General features: G+C 43.7%; 1 protein-coding gene across 1 annotated transcript in view; it reads left to right on the forward strand.

The window, feature by feature from the left end:
- Window positions 1-415: 415 nt before the first annotated feature.
- The window catches only part of RFESD (Rieske Fe-S domain containing), a 42,526-nt gene continuing 17,427 nt past the window's right edge, over window positions 416-25,514 (forward strand). Inside the window, exons 1-3 of the mRNA XM_068271691.1 lie at window positions 416-446; window positions 12,006-12,200; window positions 12,569-12,603. Coding sequence (XP_068127792.1) covers window positions 12,023-12,200; window positions 12,569-12,603 — 213 coding nt within the window. The 5' untranslated portion in view covers window positions 416-446; window positions 12,006-12,022. The remainder of the gene's footprint in view (window positions 447-12,005; window positions 12,201-12,568; window positions 12,604-25,514) is intronic.

Raw genomic sequence — 25,514 nt, forward strand, 5'->3', positions numbered from 1 at the left:
GCGCACATGAAGCCGACCCGGAAGCCGACCTGGCGAGGCTTCTTCACTGCTGGATGCCGAGAGGAAGAGGAGCTGCTACGAGGGCACAGATCGACTGCCAGGAGCTGGAGGAAGCCCCAGTTAAGTGCAGGTTTTTTCTTAGGTTCAGCGCGGATCTTCCCTTTAAAAAGCTCTTGCAGTGGAAACTTGCCCGGTTTCCAAGTTCTGTTCAACATCACAGCCATATGGTTTGCTGAAATGTATGAATGAGCATTGGTAATCTGCCCTGCTAGTGTTGATATGACTGTTTCTGCCAAGAATCAGCATTTTGACAGAAAAAACTGAAAACTCAGCAGAGCCTGTCCTTCCCATGTTATCAGATGGGAGGGGTAAATATGACGAGTTGTGGCTTTTGCTTCTGCCATTCCTTCCTTGCACTGTAAACTATCAGCCTCTTCAGGAGTTTGGTGAGCCTCTGAATTCATGTACATGTTTGTTCCCAAGACTTTCTATGTATGTGGTGTTAAAAGTTACCAAGAGTTGGAGTTACATTTAAACTTGTGTGAAATAGTTTGTTGTTTTCACTATTATACAGCCTAACTTTATCAAACAAATTATATGCTGGTTTTGGTCAGAGTGGAAAATAACCCAGTTATTTTTACCTTATCTGTTACTGTTGAGCGTTTACTGTTGTCTGTGTTCCAACGGGGGAGATTTTCCCTTATTTCCTCACCCGCCAGGTAGTATGGATGTAAAAAAAAAAATATTTTTCTGAGTAAGGTAGACAAAGCTTTTGTCAGCCATTTATTGTTGTTGTGCTTTTCCTTTCTGGTGAAGCTGTGGGTATAGTGAAACATAAGAGCTCATCCAGGGGTGTATTCACAATGTAGCAGTAGCACTTCTGAAAGGTACAAATCGTGTGTTATACAATTAGTAAGACATGCATTACCTAGGTAATCCGTAACTTGTCAAGGAAATGTGCACTAAGCAAGAGGTGTAGCACAATGTACCCTGGCAATGTACACGCTACCTAATAAATGGAAGTACTGGTGAAATTGCTGTGCACTTCCTGCGCATGGCATTTTTACTGCTGCGTAGTGAATGCATCCCCTTGTCACCAAAACATGAAATTAGGAAGATTTTCCAAGTGTGAGCTCAGATATCAGTAACAATCCAACAGGTGTGGTATTCTGTAGTGTGAACTGAGAAACATCTCTGATGGCCTAACGGAGAGTGTCTATTGATACATCCAGAGACCCTTTGGTGATGTGTCATGGGGGTGCATTCACTGCGCAGTTGTAAAATTGCAATAATATGTTACGGGGTGCATTCGCTGTGCAGTTGTAAAATTGCAATAATATGTTACGGGTGCATTCGCTGTGCAGTTGTAAAATTGCAATGCACAAAGAGCACATGCAAATGTGACCAGTACTACCAACAGGTACATGGTGGGCATTATGCGATTAGCCCAACTAGGGAATGTGTACATTGCCACAGTAGTGCGTGCTACGTACCTCTAGGCAGTACCAGTAAAATTGCTGTACGCTCCCTGCTCATGGCAATTGTATCATTGCATATTGAATACATCACGTGGTGTCAATTCATGGGGTGGCTAGGGTAAAAACAATCTCTGCAATCCAGCCTATCACTGTCATGATGATGCCTGATGTATACTGGGAGCAGATAATCAGAGCATACCAGACCAGTGATTGGCTCTGCTAATGCGTACGCAAATTTTGGGCACCACGGAAAATCAGGCACAAGAACACTGCCAATAGTAGAATATCTGTACATTTACCAATATTCTACTATTTAAAGTGTTAATTTTTGATACTAAAATATCGGTAATTTGAATTACTCATATTTTACTAGAACTAAAGCTAACCCTACTGTCACATAGCACCCTCCACCCTCAGACGCCTAACCTTAAAAGCCCCCTTCCTGGCACTTAACACAAAACCCACTTCCTGACAACTAACACTAACTGTCCCTCCCTGCACAAAACCCCTTCCTGGCACCTAACCCTAACTGTTCTCACCCTGCACTAATCCCCTTCCCAACACCTAACCCCAACCACCCCCAACTTGCACTAACACCCTTCCTGATGCCTAACCCTAACTGTCCCTCCTGCACAAAACGATAATTATCGGGTGCTGCATAAAACAATAGAGCAGTCTGGTAAATAAACTCTGTATGGAAGATAAAGTTAGGCCTCTTTCACAGTGGGATGTTGCGTTTGATGCAACGTTAAAGTCGCACAACGTGCCCCTAACGCAGCACATGTAGGTTATAAAATTGGACATTATTTTGCACTGTGTTATGTGTCTCTTGGTGCGCCGTTTTCGTCGCATACTGATGGAACGAAAACGGCGCATGCGTTACAAAAAAAAAAACATTACTGAGCATGTGCAACACATAACGCAGCAAATGTATTGCTAAACGCACAGCATGCAGCACTTTCTAAATATTGCTACACGTTACCCACAACGCAACGTGTGCACTGTGAATGTCACACAGACTTTGTATTGCTGTGCATTAGTCTGTGTTATAATTTTTGATAACGTGCGACTTTAATGTCCCACTGTGAAAGAGACCTTAAAGTGCATTTCCGTGAAAATTTCCACAAAAAGTAATGCTTTTACTGCAGAACTGATTTAGCACATTTTGCTCTTCCATCCCTATAAGTGAACGAATATAAATAGAGTAGAGTCTTAGTTATCCGGCACCAACAGGGATTGGCTAATGCCGGATAGGTGTGCTTTCTCGTTGCTTCACACTCAATATTAAAAATAGGCCTAGCCAACACAGTATTATACTCCACTCTATATACATACCCAGGGCAGCCATCGGGGGGGACAACTGACACTTCAGTGAGGGGCCCAGGGCTTCTGGGGGCCCTGGGCCCCCCCAAAGTGCTGGAAGGGCTGCATATGCTGGCTGTGAGCCTGTGGCTCACTAACAAGCACACTGCGTTCCAGCACTGAGAGAAGAGTGTTTGAACGTGGGGAGCAGATGGGTGAGCCGACTAAAGCGGACTACCTATACTGGGACACCACCTATATCTGGCTACAGGCTACCTATACTGGGCCACCACCTATACCTGGCTACCTATACTGGGACTGGAACCACCTATACCTAGCTACCTATACTGGGGCACCACCTATACCTGTACATACCATGAACTCTGCTCATTTTTATTTAACTTGGGGGAGCTGTGGAACCCAGTCTTTAAGAACAGCAAAGCCCACAAATAGCCTAAGATGTTGTACTTCCCCACTGTGAGTACTGTAGGCAATCTGTGCTGGTTGGTTGAAATTGCTGGTTTGTTGAGTTCTGGATAACCAGGACTCTACTGTATACGCTGATCTGGATTTTTGTTCTAGGTCTACAACTTACTTTTAATAAATGCATAAGCTGAGTACAGCAGTGAGTAAATGAGAATCAGCTAAATGCAGCACTGGGGTTGATTTGCAAACAAGGGCGTAACTAGAAAGGCCACACTGCCTCTGAAGACGCTACTGAAGCGAAACGGACGTTAGGCGGGCCGTTCTCACCACCATGCCCCACAACCTTTACTAACCACAACGGGTATGTGCACTTTACATGTTTGTACTGCATGAATACTGTTTGCATATTGAAAGAGCTGCTGGCAATAAAGCTCTTTTTAAAGCTAGAAGCAGTGCCGGATCTTCATATATCTATTTGGTGAATGAGTCTGATATCTATGTTTCTGGATCCTGAGCACGCTGTGCTTTGTATGTGTTACTACCTGGTGGAATCGATGCATTTTGAGATTGCAAGAAGCGATTTATTTTGAGTGCCGCCGTAGTGCCAGTTGCTGTATCCTCCATTGTGCAGTAACGAGAAATCACTGCCCCCCCCTGAAAAACTTTGGATGGGGCCACCAACCCCCCCCCCCCCCCCCCCCCCACACACACACACACACTTTCTGCACAGGTAAACTGAGAACCAATGTTATTCAATTGGCTGGTGCACACTTGAATGTGTTTTCCCCATACAGATAATAACAGACAGCAGTGAAGCACTGCAGGCATTTTTTAACTACCGTACTTACTTTTTTCGCCGGAGTGGTCCTTTAACCACTTGCCGACCGCCCACAGCCCATGGGCGGCGGCAAAGTGGACGCCTAAAGGACCGCAATACGCCTTCAGGCGGCGCAGCCTTTAGGCATGCCGGGGGAGCGATCGCGTCATTGATGACGCGCGCTTCCCCCGGCAACTGGCTCCGCCCACCCGCCGTAACATCCCGCCGGCCATACGGAAGCGCCGGCGGGATGTTAACCCCGCGATCGCCGCTACAAAGTGTATAATACACTTTGTAATGTATACAAAGTGTATTATACAGGCTGCCTCCTGCCCTGGTGATCCCAGTGTCCGAGGGACCACCAGGGCAGGCTGCAGCCACCCTAGTCTGCACCCAAACACACTGATCTGCCCCCCCCCGCCCACTGATCGCCCACAGCACCCCTCAGACCCCCCCCTGCCCACCCCCCAGACCCCTGTTTGCACCCAATCACCCCCCTAATAACCCATTAATCACTCCCTGTCACTATCTGTCAACGCTATTTTTTTTTTATCCCCCCCCCTGCCCCCTGCCCCCTCCTGATCACCCCCCCACCCCTCAGATTCTCCCCAGACCCCCCCCCCCAGACCCCCCCCCCCCCTGTGTACTGTATGCATCTATCTTCCCTGATAACCTGTCAATCACCCGTCAATCACCCGTCAATCACCCATCAATCACCCATCAATCACCCCCTGTCACTGCCACCCAACAATCAGCCCCTAACCTGCCCCTTGCGGGCAATCTGATCACCCACCCACACCATTAGATCGCCCGCAGATCCGACATCAGATCACCTCCCAAATCCATTGTTTACATCTATTCTCTCCTCTAAACACCCACTAATTACCCATCAATCACCCATCAATCACCCCCTATCACCACCTGTCACTTTTACCTATCAGATCAGACCCTAATCTGCCCCTTGCGGGCACCCAATCACCCGCCAACACGCTCAGATTGCCCTCTGACCCCCCCTTATCAATTCGCCAGTGCATTAATTACATCTGTTCTTCCCTGTAATAACCCACTGATCACCTGTCAATCACCTGCCAATCACCTATCACCCATCAATCACCCCCTGTCACCCCCTGTCACTGCCACCCATCAATCAGCCCCTAACCTGCCCCTTGCGGGCAATCTGATCACCCACCCACACCATTAGATCGCCCGCAAACCCGCCGTCAGATTACCTCCCAAATGTATTGTTTACATCTGTTATCTTCTCTAAACACCCACTAATTACCCATCAATCACCCATCAATCACCCCCTATCACCACCTGTCACTGTTACCTATCAGATCAGACCCTAAGCTGCCCCTTGCGGGCACCCAATCACCCGCCCACACGCTCAGATTGCCCTCAGACCCCCCCCCCCACCTTATCAATTCACCAGTGCATTAATTACATCTGTCCTTCCCTGTAATAACCCACTGATCACCTGTCAATCACCTGCCAATCACCTATCACCCATCAATCACCCCCTGTCACTACCACCCAACAATCAGCCCCTAACCCGCCCTTGCAGGCAAACTGATCACCCACCCACACCAATAGATCGCCCGCAGATCCGACATCAGATCACCACCCAAGCGCAGTGTTTCCATCTATTCTCTCCTCTAAACACCCACTAATTACCCATCAATCACCCCCTATCACCACCTGTCACTGTTACCCATCAGATCAGACCCTAATCTGCCCCTTGCGGGCACCCAATCACCCGCCTACACGCTCAGATTGCCCTCAGACCCCCCCTTATCAATTCGCCAGGGCATTATTTACATCTGTCCTTCCCTGTAATAACCCACTGATCACCTGTCAATCACCTGTCAATCACCCCCTGTCACTGCCACCCATCAATCACCCCTGTCACTGCCACCCATCAATCAGCCCCTAACCTGCCCCTTGCGGGCAAACTGATCACCCACCCACACCAATAGATCGCCCGCAGATCCGACATCAGATCACCACCCAAGCGCAGTGTTTCCATCTATTCTCTCCTCTAAACACCCACTAATTACCCATCAATCACCCCCTATCACCACCTGTCACTGTTACCCATCAGATCAGACCCTAATCTGCCCCTTGCGGGCACCCAATCACCCGCCTACACGCTCAGATTGCCCTCAGACCCCCCCTTATCAATTCGCCAGGGCATTATTTACATCTGTCCTTCCCTGTAATAACCCACTGATCACCTGTCAATCACCTGTCAATCACCCATCAATCACCCCCTGTCACTGCCACCCATCAATCACCCGCTGTCACTGCCACCCATCAATCAGCCCCCATCAATCAGCCCCTAACCTGCCCCTTGCGGGCAATCTGATCACCCACCCACACCAATAGATCGCCCGCAGATCCGACGTCCGATCACCTCCCAAGTGCAGTGTTCACATCTGTTCTCTACCCTAAACACCCACTAATTACCCATCAATCACCCCCTGTCACTGCTACCTATCAGATTAGACCCCTATCTGCCCCTAGGGCACTCAATCACCCGCCCACACCCTCAGAATGCCCTCAGACCCCAGCCCTGATCACCTCGCCAGTGCATTGCTTGCATCTATTCCCCCCTCTAATCACACCTTGAGACACCCATCAATCACCTCCTGTCACCCCCTAGCACACCTACCCATCAGATCAGGCCCTAATTTGCCCCGTGTGGGCTCCTGATCACTCGGCCAAACCCTCAGATCCCCCTCAGACCCCCTTCCGATCACCTCCCCAGTGCATTGATTGCATCTATTTTCCCCTCTAACCACCCCCTGAGACACCCATCAATCACCTCCTGTCACCCCCCTAGCACTCCTATCCATCAGATCAGGCCCAATACAACCTGTCATCTAAAAGGCCACCCTGCTTATGACCGGTTCCACAAAATTCGCCCCCTCATAGACCACCTGTCATCAAAATTTGCAGATGCTTATACCCCTGAACAGTCATTTTGAGACATTTGGTTTCCAGACTACTCACGGTTTTGGGCCCGTAAAATGCCAGGGCGGTATAGGAACCCCACAAGTGACACCATTTTAGAAAAAAAGACACCCCAAGGTATTCTGTTAGGTGTATGACGAGTTCATAGAAGATTTTATTTTTTGTCAAAAGTTAGCGGAAATTGATTTTTATTGGGTTTTTTTCACAAAGTGTCATTTTTCACTAACTTGTGACAAAAAATAAAATCTTCTATGAACTCGCCATACACCTAACGGAATACCTTGGGGTGTCTTCTTTCTAAAATGGGGTCACTTGTGGGGTTCCTATACTGCCCTGGCATTTTAGGGGCCCTAAACCGCGAGGAGTAGTCTAGAAAACAAATGCCTCAAAATGACCCGTGAATAGGACGTTGGGCCCCTTAGCGCACCTAGGCTGCAAAAAAGTGTCACACATGTGGTACCGCCGTACTCAGGAAAAGTAGTATAATGTGTTTTGGGGTGTATTTTTACACATACCCATGCTGGGTGGGAGAAATTTCTATGTAAATGGTCAATTGTGTGTAAAACAAATCAAACAATTGTCATTTACAGAGATATTTCTCCCACTTAGCATGGGTATGTGTAAAAATACACCCCAAAACACATTATACTACTTCTCCTGAGTACGGCGGTACCACATGTGTGGCACTTTTTTACACCCTAAGTACGCTAAGGGGCCCGAAGTCCAATGAGTACCTTTAGGATTTCACAGGTCATTTTGCGACATTTGGTTTCAAGACTACTCCTCACGGTTTAGGGCCCCTAAAATGCCAGGGCAGTATAGTAACCCCACAAATGACCCCATTCTAGAAAGAAGACACCCAAAGGTATTCCGTTAGGAGTATGGTGAGTTCATAGAAGATTTTATTTTTTGTCAAAAGTTAGCGGAAAATTGATTTTTATTGTTTTTTTCACAAAGTGTCATTTTCCACTAACTTTTGACAAAAAATAAAATCTTCTATGAACTCACCATACTCCTAACGGAATACCTTGGGGTGTCTTCTTTCTAAAATGGGGTCATTTGTGGGGTTCCTATACTGAACTGGCATTTTAGGGGCCCTAAACCGTGAGGAGTAGTCTGGAAATCAAATTCCGCAAAATGACCTGTGAAATCCTAAAGGTACTCATTGGACTTTGGGCCCTTTAGCGCAGTTAGGGTGCAAAAAAGTGCCACACATGTGGTATTGCCATACTCGGGAGAAGTAGTACAATGTGTTTTGGGGTGTATTTTTACACATACCCATGCTGGGTGGGAGAAATACCTCTGTAAATGACAATCTTTTGATTTTTTTACACACAATTGTCCATTTACAGAGTTATTTCTCCCACCCAGCATGGGTATGTGTAAAAATACACCCCAAAACACATTGTACTACTTCTCCCGAGTACGGCGATACCACATGTGTGGCACTTTTTTGCACCCTAACTGCGCTAAAGGGCCCAAAGTCCAATGAGTACCTTTAGGATTTCACAGGTCATTTTGCGGAATTTGATTTCCAGACTACTCCTCACGGTTTAGGGCCCCTAAAATGCCAGAGCAGTATAGGAACCCCACAAATGACCCCATTTTAGAAAGAAGACACCCCAAGGTATTCCATTAGTAGTATGGTGAGTTTATAGAAGATTTTATTTTTTGTCACAAGTTAGTGGAAAATGACACTTTGTGAAAAAAACAATAAAAATCAATTTTCCGCTAACTTTTGACAAAAAATAAAATCTTCTATGAACTCACCATACTCCTAACGGAATACCTTGGGGTGTCTTCTTTCTAAAATGGGGTCATTTGTGGGGTTCCTATACTGCCCTGGCATTTTAGGGGCCCTAAACCGTGAGGAGTAGTCTGGAAATCAAATTCCGCAAAATGACTTGTGAAATCCTAAAGGTACTCATTGGACTTTGGGCCCTTTAGCGCAGTTAGGGTGCAAAAAAGTGCCACACATGTGGTATCGCCGTACTCGGGAGAAGTAGTACAATGTGTTTTGGGGTGTATTTTTACACATACCCATGCTGGGTGGGAGAAATAACTCTGTAAATGGACAATTGTGTGTAAAACAAATGAAAAAATTGTCATTTACAGAGATATTTCTCCCACCCAGCATGGGTATGTGTAAAAATACACCCCAAAACACATTCTACTACTTCTCTTGAGTACGGCAATACCACATGTGTGGCACTTTTTTGCAGCCTAACTGCGCTAAGGGGCCCAAAGTCCAATGAGCACCTTTAGGCTTTACAGGGGTGCTTACAAATTAGCACCCCCCAAAATGCGAGGACAGTAAACACACCCCACAAATGACCCCATTTTGGAAAGTAGACACTTCAAGGTATTCAGAGAGGGGCATGGTGAGTCCGTGGCAGATTTCATTTTTTTTTGTCGCAAGTTAGAAGAAATGGATTCTTTTTTTTTTTCTTTTTTTTTGTCACAAAGTGTCATTTTCCGCTTACTTGTGACAAAAAATAATATCTTCTATGAACTCACTATGCCTCTCAGTGAATACTTTGGGATGTCTTCTTTCCAAAATGGGGTCATTTGGGGGGTATTTATACTATCCTGGAATTCTAGCCCCTCATGAAACATGACAGGGGGTCAGAAAAGTCATAGATGCTTGAAAATGGCAAAATTCACTTTTTGCACCATAGTTTGTAAACGCTATAACTTTTACCCAAACCAATAAATATACACTGAATGGTTTTTTTTTTATCAAAAACATGTTTGTCCACATTTTTCGCGCTGCATGTATACAGAAATTTTACTTTATTTGAAAATTGTCAGCACAGAAAGTTAAAAAAATCATTTTTTTGCCAAAATTCATGTCTTTTTTGATGAATATAATAAAAAGTAAAAATCGCAGGAGCAATCAAATAGCACCAAAAGAAAGCTTTATTAGTGACAAGAAAAGGAGCCAAAATTCATTTAGGTGGTAGGTTGTATGAGCGAGCAATAAACCGTGAAAGCTGCAGTGGTCTGAATGGAAAAAAAGTGGCCGGTCCTTAAGGGGTAGAAAGACTGTGGTCCTCAAGTGGTTAATCAACCCCTGGGAGAGACAAATCATGAGTTAGGAATAATATGGGGAGTTAAATCATTAGTTAAGGCAGATAAAGAGAGTTAAATCATGAGGCAGATAAGGGTGCATATCATATGCAGAAAAGTACAGGAAAGTTGCCGTGCTCCGGGGAGCTACGTATGTTGACAAGGTCGAGTGCATTGGGCATTCAGTGCGAACTGCGTTACCAAGGTAACGCGAGCATTGTTAGAGTAATGCATGCCACTCAAGTAGCATAATGCGTGTTATCCTAGCAATTAACAGGTTACATCGGTGACGCTGCCTTGTCACCCAATGTAACTGTAAAATGGCCATGCTCTTCCTGCTGAAGGAAACTTTACTGTACTCTTCTGAATATGCCACGAGGGCCTGATGCACGAACCCGCGGTAATATTACTGATATTAAATGATGAGAGAGATAATTAGTGAGGTGAGTTTTGTGAATTGACCCCTTATCTGGTTATATCAAACAGTACTAAAATACAAAAAAAAAAAAAAAAAAAAAGAGCTATATGAAAGTTCATTTACAGTATTCAGGAACAATTTATTTTGAAATTTTTTTGTTTAGAAAATGCTGAAAATGTTTTGTATAATATAGATAAGGTATAAAACACAAAAGGCGATATTAATGTTGTGAATAACCTCAAAATGAGGCAGATTCACTAAAAGTAACGCGCTCATCAGCACGATTTATTTTAAGAAGCGCAAATTAATTTTAAAAAGCATGCGCTACGCTACATACTGGCAGTGTAGCATGCGCTCTTTAGTAACGGCTGATCATTATAAATGCAGCGCGATAGTCACGTAGCGTGACCGCGATACATCACTAGCGTGTCTGCTACTACGCTAATTAATCTGCTTCATTGACAGATACCACATTTCTATTATCCCAGATCCTCTGTGCATTCATAGAAAATGCTGTACACCAATCTGTGCTGTCTGATATTAAAGGGAATCTGAAGAGAAAATAAACGTATGATATAATGAATTGCATGTGTAGTACAACTAAGAAATAGAACATTATTAGCACAGATATGAGTCTCATATTGTTTCCAGTACAGGAAGAGTTAAAGAGAAACTCCAACCTAGAATTGAACTTTATCCCAATCAGTAGCTGATACCCCCTTTTACATGAGAAATATAATGCTTTTTACAAACAGACCATCAGGGGGCGCTGTATGACTGATTTTGTGCTGAAACCCCTCCCACAAGAAGCTCAGAGACCGCAGTACTTTTGGCAGTTTGTTACAATGTAACAAGGTTCACAGACAGGAAATAGCTGTTTACAGCTGTCTCTAACAGCCAAAACAGCTAGGAGCAGCTACATAACCTGCCCACAGTAAAAATGTCACCATGTAATAAATGTCAGAATGTAAATCGAGGAGAGGAAAGATTTTACAATGAGCAAACACGGACTAAATCATTTATACATAATTATGGTAAAAATGAAGCACTTTTTTTACTACATTATTTTCACTGGAGTTCCTCTTTAAGAAACTTCAGTTGTGATCTATACAAAAGAGCATCTCTGAGCTCTCCAACCCAACTTGGGTCTGCTACAGTGCTGTTTTCTGAAGCACTTATCTCAACCTGTGCCTCACTGTTTCTTTTTTTTAAGGTTTTACTGCCAGGAAGTTCAAAGGGTCATTAGCTCTGCTCTGTTCCATCATTTAAAATACAGAGTGTAATTTGTAAACTGCAAATATTATAGAATGATGCACTCTTATAATAAAAGCTATGTAATTGAAAATTAAAATATAAGACTCTTTTCTTTGCTTCTAATGTTCTATTAATTATCCGTACTACACATACAATTCGTTATATCACATGTTTTTTTCTGCTTCAGTGTCACTTTAAAACTGAAAAGCCAATGTCTTTGGGATTATAGTTATATGCTTAAAAGTGCAAATGTTGTCTCTTTATGAAGCCTAAAGGGACCAGGAAATGGGACAGCAGCAGTCAGCCAGTGAAGCCCCAGCTGAGATTGATGAGTCTGCAGTTTTGGTGGCACAAGAAGAAGACCTGAAGAGAGTGAAGAGACTTAGGACTACAGTGAATGACAGAGAAATCGTAATATTTCATCACCTGGGGAAATACCATGCCTTAGATCTTCGCTGCTACCGTAAGTTATATCTGTTTGTTAGAACACCACACTATGGGTCATATTCATGAAATGTTACTCTAATTATTGTGTGCAAGCAGTGGCCATTCATTTTTCCATTACAACGCTGATTAAGTAGTTTGTTGGGCAGTTTGTGCAACCCGTGTTACCTAGGTAATATGTGCGTTGCTAGGGTAATGTGCACTATGCTGGTAATGTAACGCGCACTACCTAGGTAACACGGGTTGTGCAATTGAGCAATGGGCACTACTTGGTTGGCGTAAGTAACAGTAAAATAGCGCATGACAATACTACTTAGTGAATATGGACATTATTTACTGTAAATGTAAACACAGTACAGCCATGACTGACAGTTTATTGTGTTGCAGATAGCGGCGGGCCTCTACATCTTGGAGAGATTGAGGTAGGTTCTCTGATGCAGGTTAAGTAATAAACACTATAGTTTGATTTAATCAAATATAAGCATATTATGTTAGTAGGCATTACAGCACCTTAAAGGACAACTGAAGTGAGATGGATATGGAGGCTGCCAATGCCATATGTATTTCCTTTCAAACAATGCCTGGCTGTCCTTCTCCTATACCGCTAATACTTTTAGTCATTGACCCTGAACAAGAACTTAGATCAGATGTTTGACTTGTGTTTGACTGTATTTGCCGCATAATTGTTTCAGGTGTTATTCAGATGTTACTGATCATTAGGAATGCCAGGCAACTTATTTTATTTAAAAGGAAATACATATGGTCGCCTCCATATTCCTCTCACTTCAATTGCCATTTAAATGAAAATAAAAAAAAAATGAAAAAAAATTACCATGGCCTATGCAATTCACTTTTTCTTCTGAGTTTTCTATCAGCTTCTTTTATCTTCTATTTAGAATATTTTAACAGCACTTTGCAATTGAAAAAGTACCAAAAAGTAGGTGGAAAAAGTATTACCAAAACTACTTAAAGTATTGTCTTGCTTGTTGGTGATTTGAAAGACATTTTATAGACAATTGTATCACTTAGGAACAACACTGAATTGCATAAGGGCCAGAAGGCTGTATACAATTCTCTTTTTTTCCTTAGTTTTCTCCAAGTTGATATTTTCACACCTTATCAGTAAAATGCATTTTAACCCCCCAGCAAGCAAGAAAATACGCAGAGTAATTTTGATAGTACTTTTTCTACTACTTTTGATATCTTTTAAATTGTAAAATGCTGAAAAGTTTTTTTAAAAAGAAGATGAAAAATTACCTAGGAGAAAAAGAGATTTACATTTGGGTCAATGGCCCTTATTCAATTCACCTTTTCTCTGATGTTTTCTCCTAGGAGATAATTTGTAATCTTCTCGTACAGACATGCGTGTGTGACCGAGTGGCAGTATTTCCGTGTCGGCGGTTGGGGAAGGGAAGCGAGGCTTCCCCAAACCAATTGCAGTGCCTGTAATGAATGGACCATTCATGAGAAAGAACGTGAATGAACGTAAAAAAAAAAAGAAAGAAACACTTCCTGCTAAACCAGGGAGTGTTTCTAGCACCATCTGGTGAAAAGTTAAATTACACACACCACAGATTTTTTTTTATATGAAATATATAAAAAAAATAATACAATTAATCCATTCCAAAGCCCCTACCAAGCAAACAGATTGAAAAAAAAAAGTAAAAAAATAAATAAATCCATAAATAGTTGCCATAGGGACTCTTTTGTTATATGTATGTCATGAGGGTATATTACTGTTATTTAGTACATAAGGGCTTACAATTGATGGGACCAATGGGCAAATAAAACAGGTGGGTTTTATATATAGTAGCATTGCTTATTTTAAAACTATAGGGGATGGAATTGGAGAAATAATGTATTTTTTCTTTTCTTTTTTTTGTATTTGCCTATGAAATGCGTAGAAAATAAAGTAACCACTGAAAACAAGTATCGCCCACAAAAAGCTTAATTTGTGGCAAACAAAAAAAGATATAGATCATTTACGTGCGATGAGTAGTGATAAAGTTATTGGCGAATAAATGGGAGGAGCGCTGACAGGGAAAAATTGCTTCCATCCTTGAGGTAAAAACACCTGTAGCCAGAAGTGGTTAAAATAACTTTTCAGCACACTGCAATTGAAAAAGTTACAGAAAGTAGGTGAAAAATACTATCAAAACTATTCTGAGTATTTTCTTGCTTGCTGGTGGGTTAAAAAGGTGACAAGGTGTGAACATATCACCTAGGGAAAATGCAGGGGAAAAAGTTAATTGCATATGGGCCCTTGTGTGAGAAACGCCTGCCAACCCCCTCTTACTATGCCACAGTTGAAGTCGAATGCACTGTCAGCAAAGTAAATGTTTAACATTAGATGGTGTCCCCATACATGATACAATCTTGATTGCATGTACAATTGGTAAAAAAGGTTATTGATTTTGCAGTGGAAATCTAGTATTTTGCTGCCACCACTCTGCAGATTGAAATGAGGTGGAGAGACCTCGTACTAGCTATCCCTAAAAGGAAGAAAACGGTTATTTGCAACCAAACTAGCAAATCAACAATTTTTGAAGAAAAGACAATGGCGATAAATGTGTCTTTTCTTGAGGGCAGAGTTCTAGCATAGATCAGAATAATCAGTTACAAGGGCAAAAACTGGAACAAGTAAATGGTTAGTTTTATTATATAAACTAAACACAAAAAATATACATTAAAACTGCCAAACAAATATATTTAGCAGTTGAAGAGATTGGTTGGATAGAAATACAGAATAGAGAGAATGATGAAAAATTGTCTGAAAAGTTCAAAATACCGTGTTTGGCTGTGTCCAATAAATAGTAAACTCTTTGTGCTGAGTTCTCCAAAGTATTGTGTTTTGGCCAGTGTCCGGCTGGCCGGTGGATAGATGGAATTTGACAAATTATGAACAAAGGACCTAGAACTGAGTAGGTCACTATAATTTTTAAAATTGCTTAGCAGGCTGTGATGGACTTACCTCCCGGAAACAGACACTAGGACTGTCAATTTGAAATAAACTTCAATTTATTGGCATACTCCAAAACAAGGTTGCAACGCGTTTCACAGGTTTATCTCCACTTCTTCAGACAAATAAGAGGAGGTGTATATTGCAGCAATAGGTCAGATACACGCAGAGGCGCTCTACGTGTATCTGACCTATTGCTGCAATATACTCATCCTGTTATTTGCCTGAAGAAGTGGGGTTAAACCTGCGATACGCGTTGCAACCTTAAAATTTTAAGAATTTTAGTGAATATTATCCCGTTGGCGCCTCTGTTCACTTTATATCACAATTGTGTCCACACCTGGCGGAGGGGTGACATACCCCACTTTTTTCCTGATCTACAGAGAGCGACTTTTTAGTGGGGACCGGCCTAATCTCCCCACCTGCATATACAGTGGTTACCTCGGAGGTAACCCAGGTTTGTGAGTATATTTCTACTTACCTTACATTTTCCAACTGCCAATACGTATTACACTATTTGGGCTCTCGGTGTCCCCTCTGTGAGTAGGTCACTAAGTTTTACTACACTTGCAGCTGGGAAGTGGGTTTGAAAAGCAAAGTCCAGCCTTGCTGCAATTGGAGCTGGGGGCAGTCCCCCATCCAAGCAGGGCCGGGCCGAGGCATAGGCTGGAGAGGCTTCAGCCTCAGGGCGCAGTGTAGGAGGGGGCGCACAGTTCATTCAGCTTTCATTCCTAATTGTGTTTGAAGCAGAAAGAAATAAGAAAAGGGGATACATGGCAGTGACTGCAAGCCAGACAACTAGATATTAAGATGTTTGGGAGGTTGTGGGCCCTGGGGCGCCTCTTAGTCTAATAGCAATCAGGGTGTGATGACTGGGGTGGGAGGGATGGAGGGGCGCACTTTGGTGCCTCAGTCTTGGGTGCTGGAGGACCTTGTCCCAGCTCTGCATCCAAGGAAAGAGATCTGGCAGAATACCGGGTATACTAATCTCTCAATACCCATAAGTCATATCAATAAACTAATTGCAAATTTGCATTCAGTAAGGCGCTACAAATTCACACATATGAAACATGATAGGAATCAATCCATCTCCTTTGAGCTCTAGTCGAGTTTACAACATCTATCTTCTATCTTCTCAGCATATTTAAACCCGCACTACAGACAGTGCCTCAGCTCTGACTTGGGCTATTTGCTGGGGGACATTTTGCTGGTGGGGGTGCACTTTGCTCAATTGTATATATGTATAGCACTTTTTGATAAAGCCGCAGGGTAAAACATGTTAAAGTTCATTATACAATCACTTTGTAAACAGCACTATCACTCCTCTATGTGTCCCTCTGTTATATATAGGTGATGGGCTGTATGGACTATGGGCAGCATTCGCTAGCGGTCTATAGGACAGCTGATTGAATGTAAGCAGCTACAGCTATGGCCTATGCCAACAAGGTTCTAAACCTCTAAGTGTGATAGCTACACCACATTGTATAATTAACTGTGGGGGATAAGCAAAGACCTCCATATTAGTGGTTTATACATTTCTTTGTGAACCTTGTCAGGCACGAATAAAATTGTGTGCCATCTGTTGACCATTAGGGCTATTAACCACTCCTCTAATCATACCAAAAGGGCTGGTCCCTAGGGACTCTGTGCATGACTGTATATTTCCCTGGTATATTATCTCGGTTCAGTGTACGTAATGGTTAGTTAGCTTCAGCATATAATTAATTTATCAGATTGTCTGGAAAACGATTGCACCACAGTTTAGACAGCATTGTGCAATTTTATCTTCAGTGGGCTAAGGACACAACACAAACAACCAACGTTAACTTCCTTAGTAATCCAGAGTCAGGCTCGGACTGGAAATCCACAGCTCAGAGCGGTAACCCCAAGCTGGATCTATGAGAGGTGTGTAATGTGCAGGGCTGTCACAGATCTATCTAGTGGTATGATTTTAAGGGTCTAAAAGTCTAAGCAGGTTATTTTAAGCTGGGTGCCGTCATAGCAGCAATGCCAGCCTGCGCCCTGCATAACGGTAATTCAGGGCTGACCCCAAATTACATCTCCCTCTGAGTTGCAAAAACTCTGAAGGGGAATAGTATTTAACGCCACCAGGGAGTTGTGCGGCAGCAGGGAGAGCCGTGCCGAACTGCCCGGCGCCGTAACAATATGTACTCATACGTTTGAAGGCTGTCTTACAGAGTTTTGACTGAAGTGCAACTGCAGAGAAAGGCATTATTGATACAGTGTGAGAATAGCACCTAGGAGAAAATTTAGGAGAAAAAGTGGATTGAATAAGGGCCCATTCTCTACAGTGAGAAAAAAAAAGATAAAAAGAACAAAGCCTAGTTGTAAGTAGAATTGGGACTCGTATACACGTTGATCATATCCAGGGGCGTCTGAGTCATTAGGCAACTCTAAATTTTTGCCTATGGCGCCGTGGGTGGAAGTGGGCGCCCTCTCGCCAAGTTGCCACTCTGTGTGTGTTTATTTTATTTTTTTTTTTCCAGCCAGGTCAGTGCCGGCTGTGACAGGCAGCTCAGCCTGTGCCCGGCGCCGCCTACTGGTCCGCCCCCATCCTCTCCTCCTCTCCGAGCGAGCAGCAGCAGCACGCACATTAGTTTATGTGCGAGTGCGATGCCGCCGCCTACTGGTCCGCCCCCTCTCCCCGCCCCCTCTTTCACTCTCGCTGTGTACAGCGTACGGCCACCGCACGCTAGCTTGTTTACACGCCGCGCCGGCGCCGCCCCTAACTCCGCCCTCGCCTGTCACACGTGCTTGAGGCACTGTGTGTGACGCAGGCAGGACGGAGGGACCAGTGCTACCGCGGCGCCGGCTGACACCTGGCCGACCTGACTGAGCAGTGTGCGCAATGTGCACAAACTAGCAGAGACGACGACACACACACCTCACATACAGTGAGTGCCATCTCTGCAGATCTGACTGCTGCTCATGATAATTTTTCTATATGCATCCTGGCTGGCCCTGATTCCGCCCCCCCTCGACCCCCCCCCCTTCCCCGGCTCGCCCATGTTGCTTCTGGCAATGGATATTAAATAATACAGGGGCATTAGCATATAGCATCATGCCTGCTGCTGTGTGGGTCTGGGCACAGTGGGCAGGACTCGGAGGGAGACACACATGCTGCACAGTGTGCAGGGCAGCAGAGGGGAGACCCTCATAGTGAGTGGCGTGCCCCCTCTTGATATTATATGCCCCACTGTCCCCTGGCTGGCCCTGAGATTTGAGTGCGTGTGTGTGTGTGTGTGTGGGGGGGGGGGGGCGGCTGAGCAGAGATGCTGGCGATTGGCGAACATCTGGGCCCTGTACTACTTCCAGGTCGCTATGACCCGGAGTAGTACGCCTGCGTAGTCCGGTGGTGTGCGTCCTAGTATCGCGCTCCTGTTGCTGGGCACTCTCTGCGCATGTGCGTGACTTAATGAGTGACATCACGCCCATGCGCTCATTTTTTTGTGTGTGTGCTTGCTTGTGGTGGGGGCACGGGGGTGGGGGTGGAATAAGGGTTGGCGCTATGTGGGGGGGGGGGGGGGGGGGCGCCACAGGTTTTCTTGCCTGGAGTGACAAAGTGGCTAGAAACACCCCTGATCATATCTCAGGTCATTTTAAATTTGGTGATCCATAATAGAAAAAGCTTTTAAGTGAGTTGGAAAACTGTCAGCTTTAAGAGGTGATTGCTTGATAAGAACTATTTGTGAGGCATCTTGCGATGATTGGTGACCTAAGACATTTACGGGGTGGGGTGATGTGATATAGAACTTCACAGGAAAGGAAAGAACACCATGCTTATCTCTCTGTACAGTGCTTCTAAGGGGATGCTTACGTATCTTTATCATTAGCTGCACACATTGGGAGATTCTGTTCTGCCAAATTCATACTACCACAGCATGAGGTTTATTTATTCCATGAGTAAGACATCCAAGTTCAGACAGCCTGTAATTGCCAGGATGTACGTTAAGCGTTGCTAATGCTTTCAGTGGCATACATTCTTGCAGAAGATGAAATTATATTAGGAGAGAAAGGAACAAAGCAATCGATTTACTGAATGTTGTCCCTAGATGTGCTACATATTCACAGACAAATTATTTACTTTATTTGTTAAAATATTATGTATTTATTATTATTATTTAGAATTTATATAGTGCCAACATCTTCCACAGCGCTGTACAGATTATATTGCCTTGTAACTTTACCACTTCCCAACCACAGGTTTTTTTGCCCTTAAAAACCAGAGCAATTTTCACATCACGCTCCTCCCATTCAGTCACCAATAACTTTATTGTTACTAATTACACAGAAATGATCTATATATTATTTTTTTTGCACCGCAAATTAGGCTTTCCTTGGGAGGTACATTTTGCTAAGAATTATTTTATTTTATATGTATTTTAAAGGAAATAATAAGAAAAAAAATGTAAAAAATTAATTATTTCTCAGTCTTCGGCCATTATACTTTTAAATTAAAACTTGCTGCAATGGATAAAACAGACACATTTTATTTGCCATTTGTCCTGGTTATTACACCATTTAACCACTTGAGGACCGCCCCCAGCCGATGGGCGGCGGCAAAGTCCGGGCCCAAACGACCGCAATACGCCCATCGGCGGGGGCGGCTGCGTGGGTGGCTATGCGGCGATCGCGTCATTCGTGACGCGATCAGCCGCCGGGGACTGGCTCCGCCCACCGCTCGTAGTAACCCGCCGGCCGTTCGGAAGCGCCGGCGGGTTACTAGCACCCGGATCGCGGCATGGAAATAGTATAATAGGCTTTGTAATGTATACAAAGCCTATTATACTGGCTGCCTCCTGCCCTGGTGGTCCCAGTGTCCGAGGGACCACCAGGGCAGGCTGCAGCCACCCTAGTCTGCACCCAAGCACACTGATTTCCCCCCCCCTGCCCCCTGATCGCCCACAGCACCCCTCAGACCCCCCCCTGCCCACCCCCCAGACCACTGTTTGCACCCAGTCACCCCCCTAATCACCCATCAATCACTCCCTGTCACTATCTGTCAACGCTATTTTTTTTTATCCCCCCCCCCTGCCCACTGCCCCCTCCTGATCACCCCCCCACCCCTCAGATTCTCCCCAGACCCCCCCCCAGACCCCTCCCCCCGTGTACTGTATGCATCTATCCCCCCTGATCACCTGTCAATCACCTGTCAATCACCCGTCAATCACCCGTCAATCACCAGTCAATCACCCCCTGTCTCTGCTACCCATCAATCAGCCCCTAACCTGCCCCTTGCGGGCAATCTGATCACCCACCCACACCAATAGATCGCCCGCAGATCCGACATCAGATCACCTCCCAAATCCATTGTTTACATCTATTCTCTCCTCTAAACACCCACTAATTACCCATCAATCACCTATCAATCACCCCCTATCACCACCTGTCACTGTTACCCATCAGATTAGACCCTAATCTACCCCTTGCGGGCACCCAATCACCCGCCCACACGCTCAGATTGCCCTCAGACCCCCCTTTATCAATTCGCCAGTGCAATATTTACATCTGTTATTCCCTGTAATAACCCACTGATCACCTGTCAATCACCTATCAATCACCCCCTGTCACTGCCACCCATCAATCACCCCCTGTCACTGCCACCCATCAATCAGCCCCTAACCTGCCCCTTGCGGGCAATCTGATCACCCACCCACACCAATAGATCGCCCGCAGATCCGACATCAGATCACCTCCCAAATCCATTGTTTACATCTATTCTCTCCTCTAAACACCCACTAATTACCCATCAATCACCTATCAATCACCACCTGTCACTGTTACCCATCAGATTAGACCCTAATCTACCCCTTGCGGGCACCCAATCACCCGCCCACACGCTCAGATTGCCCTCAGACCCCCCTTTATCAATTCGCCAGTGCAATATTTACATCTGTTATTCCCTGTATAAACCCACTGATCTCCTGTCAATCACCTATCAATCACCCCCTGTCACTGCCACCCATCAATCACCCCCTGTCACTGCCACCCATCAATCAGCCCCTAACCTGCCCCTTGCGGGCAATCTGATCACCCACCCACACCAATAGATCGCCCGCAGATCCGACATCAGATCACCTCCCAAATCCATTGTTTACATCTATTCTCTCCTCTAAACACCCACTAATTACCCATCAATCACCTATCAATTACCCCCTATCACCACCTGTCACTGTTACCCATCAGATTAGACCCTAATCTGCCCCTTGCGGGCACCCAATCACCCGCCCACACCTCAGAACGTCCTCAGACCCCAGCCCTGATCACCTCGCTAGTGCATTGCTTGCATCTATTTCCCCCCCATAAATCACACCTTGAGACACCCATCAATCACCTCCTGTCACCCCCTAGCACACCTACCCATCAGATCAGGCCCTAATTTGCCCCGTGTGGGCTCCTGATCACTCGGCCAAACCCTCAGGTCCCCCTCAGACCCCCTTCCGATCACCTCCCCAGTGCATTGATTGCATCTATTTTCCCCTCTAACCGCCCCCTGAGACACCCATCAATCACCTCCTGTCACCCCCTAGCACTCCTATCCATCAGATCAGGCCCAAAACATCCTGTCATCTAAGAGGCCACCCTGCTTATGACCGGTTCCACAAAATTTGCCCCCTCATAGACCACCTGTCATCAAAATTTGCAGATGCTTATACCCCTGATCAGTCATTTTGAGAAATTTGGTTTCCAGACTATTTACAGTTTTGGGCCCGTAAAATGCCAGGGCAGTATAGGAACCCCACAAGTGACCCCATTTTAGAAAGAAGACAGCCCAAGGTATTCTGTTAGGTGTATGATGAGTTCATAGAAGATTTTATTTTTTGTCACAAGTTAGCGGAAATTGATATGTATTGTTTTTTTTTTTCACAAAGTGTCATTTTCCGCTAACTTGTGACAAAAAAAATCTTCTATGAACTCACCATACTCCTAACAGAATACCTTGGGGTGTCTTCTTTCTAAAATGGGGTCACTTGTGGGGTTCCTATACTGCCCTGGCATTTAAGGGGCCCTAAACCGTGAGCAGTAGTCTAGAATCCAAAGGCCTCAAAATGACCTGTGAATAGGACGTTAGGCCCCTTAGCGCACCTAGGTTGCAAAAAAGTGTCACACATGTGGTATCACCGTACTCAGAAGAAGTAGTATATTGTGTTTTGGGGTGTATTTTTACACATACCCATGCTGGGTGGGAGAAATCTCTCTGTAAAAGGACAATTGTGTGTAAAAAAAAATCAAACAATTGTCATTTACAGAGATATTTCTCCCACCCAGCATGGGTATGTGTAAAAATACACCCCAAAACACATTATACTACTTCTCCTGAGTACGGCGGTACCACATGTGTGGCACTTTTTTGCACCCTAAGTGCGCTAAGAGGCCCAAAGTCCAATGAGTACCTTTAGGATTTCACAGGTCATTTTGCGACATTTGGTTTCAAGACTACTCCTCACGGTTTAGGGCCCCTAAAATGCCAGGGCAGTATAGGAACCCCACAAATGACCCCATTTTAGAAAGAAGACACCCCAAGGTATTCTGTTAGGAGTATGGTGAGTTCATAGAAGATTTTATTTTTTGTCATAAGTTAGCGGAAAATGACACTTTGTGAAAAAAAACAATTAAAATCAATTTCCGCTAACTTGTGACAAAAAAAAAAAATCTTCTATGAACTCACCATCCTCCTAACGGAATACCTTGGGGTGTCTTCTTTCTAAAATGGGGTAATTTGTGGGGTTCCTATACTGTCCTGGCATTTTAGGGGCCCTAAACCGCGAGGAGTAGTCTTGAAACGAAATTTCTCAAAATGACCTGTGAAATCCTAAAGGTACTCATTGAACTTTGGGCCCCTTAGCGCAGTTAGGGTGCAAAAAAGTGCCACACATGTGGTATCGCCGTACTCAGGAGAAGTAGTATAATGTGTTTTGGGGTGTATTTTTCCACATACCCATGCTGAGTGGCAGAAATATCTCTATAAATAGACAATTGTGTGTAAAAAAAATAAAACAATTGTCATTTATGGAGATATTTCTCCCACCCAGCATGGGTATGTGTAAAAATACACCCCAAAACACATTATACTACTTCTCCTGAGTACGGCAATACCACATGTGTGGCACTTTTTTGCAGCCTAACTGCGCTAAGGGGCCAAAAGTCCAATGAGCATCTTTAGGCTTTACAGGGGTGCTTACAATTAGGCACCCCCCAAAATGCCAGGACAGTGAACACACCCCACAAATGACCCCATTTTGGAAAGTAGACACTTCAAGGTATTCAGAGAGGAGCATAGTGAGTCCGTGGCAGATTTCATTTTTTTTTGTTGCAAGTTAGAAGAAATGGAAACTTTTTTTTTTCTTTTTTTTGTCAGAAAGTGTCATTTTCCGCTAACTTGTGACAAAAAATAAAATCTTCTATGAACTCACCATGCCTCTCACTGAATACTTTGGGATGTCTTCTTTCCAAAATGGGGTCATTTGGGGGGTATTTGTACTATCCTGGAATTTTAGCCCCTCATGAAACCTGACAGGTGCGCAGAAAAGTCAGAGATGCTTGAAAATGGGAAAATTCATTTTTGGCACCATAGTTTGTAAACGCTATAACTTTTACCCAAACCAATAAATATACACTGAATGGTTTTTTTTTAATCAAAAACATGTTTGTCCACATTTTTCACGCTGCATGTATACAGAAATTTTACTTTATTTGAAAAATGTCAGCACAGAAAGTTAAAAAAATCATTTTTTTGCCAAAATTCATGTCTTTTTTGATGAATATAATAAAAAGTAAAACTCGCAGGAGCAATCAAATAGCATCAAAAGAAAGCTGTATTAGTGACAAGAAAAGGAGGTAAAATTCATTTAGGTGGTAGGTTGTATGACCGAGCATTAAACCGTGAAAGCTGCAGTGGTCTGAATGGGGAAAAAGGCTCTGGTCCTTAAGGGGCGAAAAGACTGTGGTCCTGAAGTGGTTAAATTGTGTCCCTAATACAATGTATGGTGATAAGATTTAATCTGGAAATAGAGGTGAATTTTTTTCTGTTTAGAGATTTTAAATACGATATCACTAATTACAATCCTTTATTTGCAAAATTAACAGTAATATACCCTTATGACATACATATTAAAAAGTCCATAAGGTAACTATTTTTTATTTAATGGTGTCATTTTTTATTTTTTTTCTCATTCAATATTTTTTATTAAAGAGTTTTCAATTTAAATACAGTATGTCATTGACATATCATAACATTGTTATATCAATTTTTACATAACAGTATTGTTACATTCACGTTAAATAACATTACAGGATCTTTATAGTGAACATTTGAAGAAAAAACTATATTTTATTATATATTAAAGTTGCTCAATTTTAATAATAATATCTTAATCTAACATCCTAATACTTTTGTCTTTATTAATCAGAATATTGCTCTTATTTTTCTTTTTTCTTTTTTTATTTATTTTTTTATTTTTTTTAACAATTATTTTACTTTAGTAACTATAGGGTTGTAAAGGGTTAAAATGTAATTTAAAAAAATATATTTCTGTATAGAAAGTGTATGTGTGTGTATGTTTGGGTGCATTTTACTTTTTGGTTGCAAGATGGCACTGCACTTAACTTCGAGTACCATAAACGAGTTGAGCCGAAATTTTCGTAATTTCGCATTACTATAATTACACATGCGAAATTTGCGATTACGATGCGAAATTACGGTAGCGTAATTGCCATTAAAATCGTAATTGAAAATACCGTAAGCGTAATTTTCAACGCGTAATTTCGCGTTTCGTTCATGCCGTAATTTCGCATTAAACGCTACCGTAATTTTGCGTTTAACCGTAACGCTCCGTATAATATAAAAAAGCCGCCGACTTTAAGGGTTAATAGCAAAGCCCCCTTAAATGCTAAGAGCCTCAAATTTGGAGAATATGTTAAGGAGATCAGGAGGAATAAGAGGAAATTTTTTTTTTTCAAAAAGACCTTATAGTTTTTGAGAAAATCGATGTTAATGTTTCAAAGTAAAAATGTATACAGTTAAAAACCCGCCGACTTTAACGGTTAATAGCAAAGCCTGCTTAACCCCCTTGGCGGTATGAAAAATACCGCCAGGGGGAAGCGCAACAGTTTTCTTTAAATTTTTTTTTTTATCATGTAGCGAGCCGAGGGCTCGCTACATGATAGCCGCTGCTCAGCGGCATCCCCCCGCCCGCTTCGATCGCCTTCGGCGATCACCGATCAGGAAATCCCGTTCAAAGAACGGGATTTCCTGGAGGGCTTCCCCCGTCGCCACGTCACCGACGTCAGCGACGTCGGGACGTCATTGGGAGACCCGATCCACCCCTCGGCGCTGCCTGGCACTGATTGGCC

The sequence above is a fragment of the Hyperolius riggenbachi genome, chromosome 1 (assembly GCF_040937935.1).
Source record: "Hyperolius riggenbachi isolate aHypRig1 chromosome 1, aHypRig1.pri, whole genome shotgun sequence".
In the NCBI taxonomy this organism is placed as follows: domain Eukaryota; kingdom Metazoa; phylum Chordata; class Amphibia; order Anura; family Hyperoliidae; genus Hyperolius; species Hyperolius riggenbachi.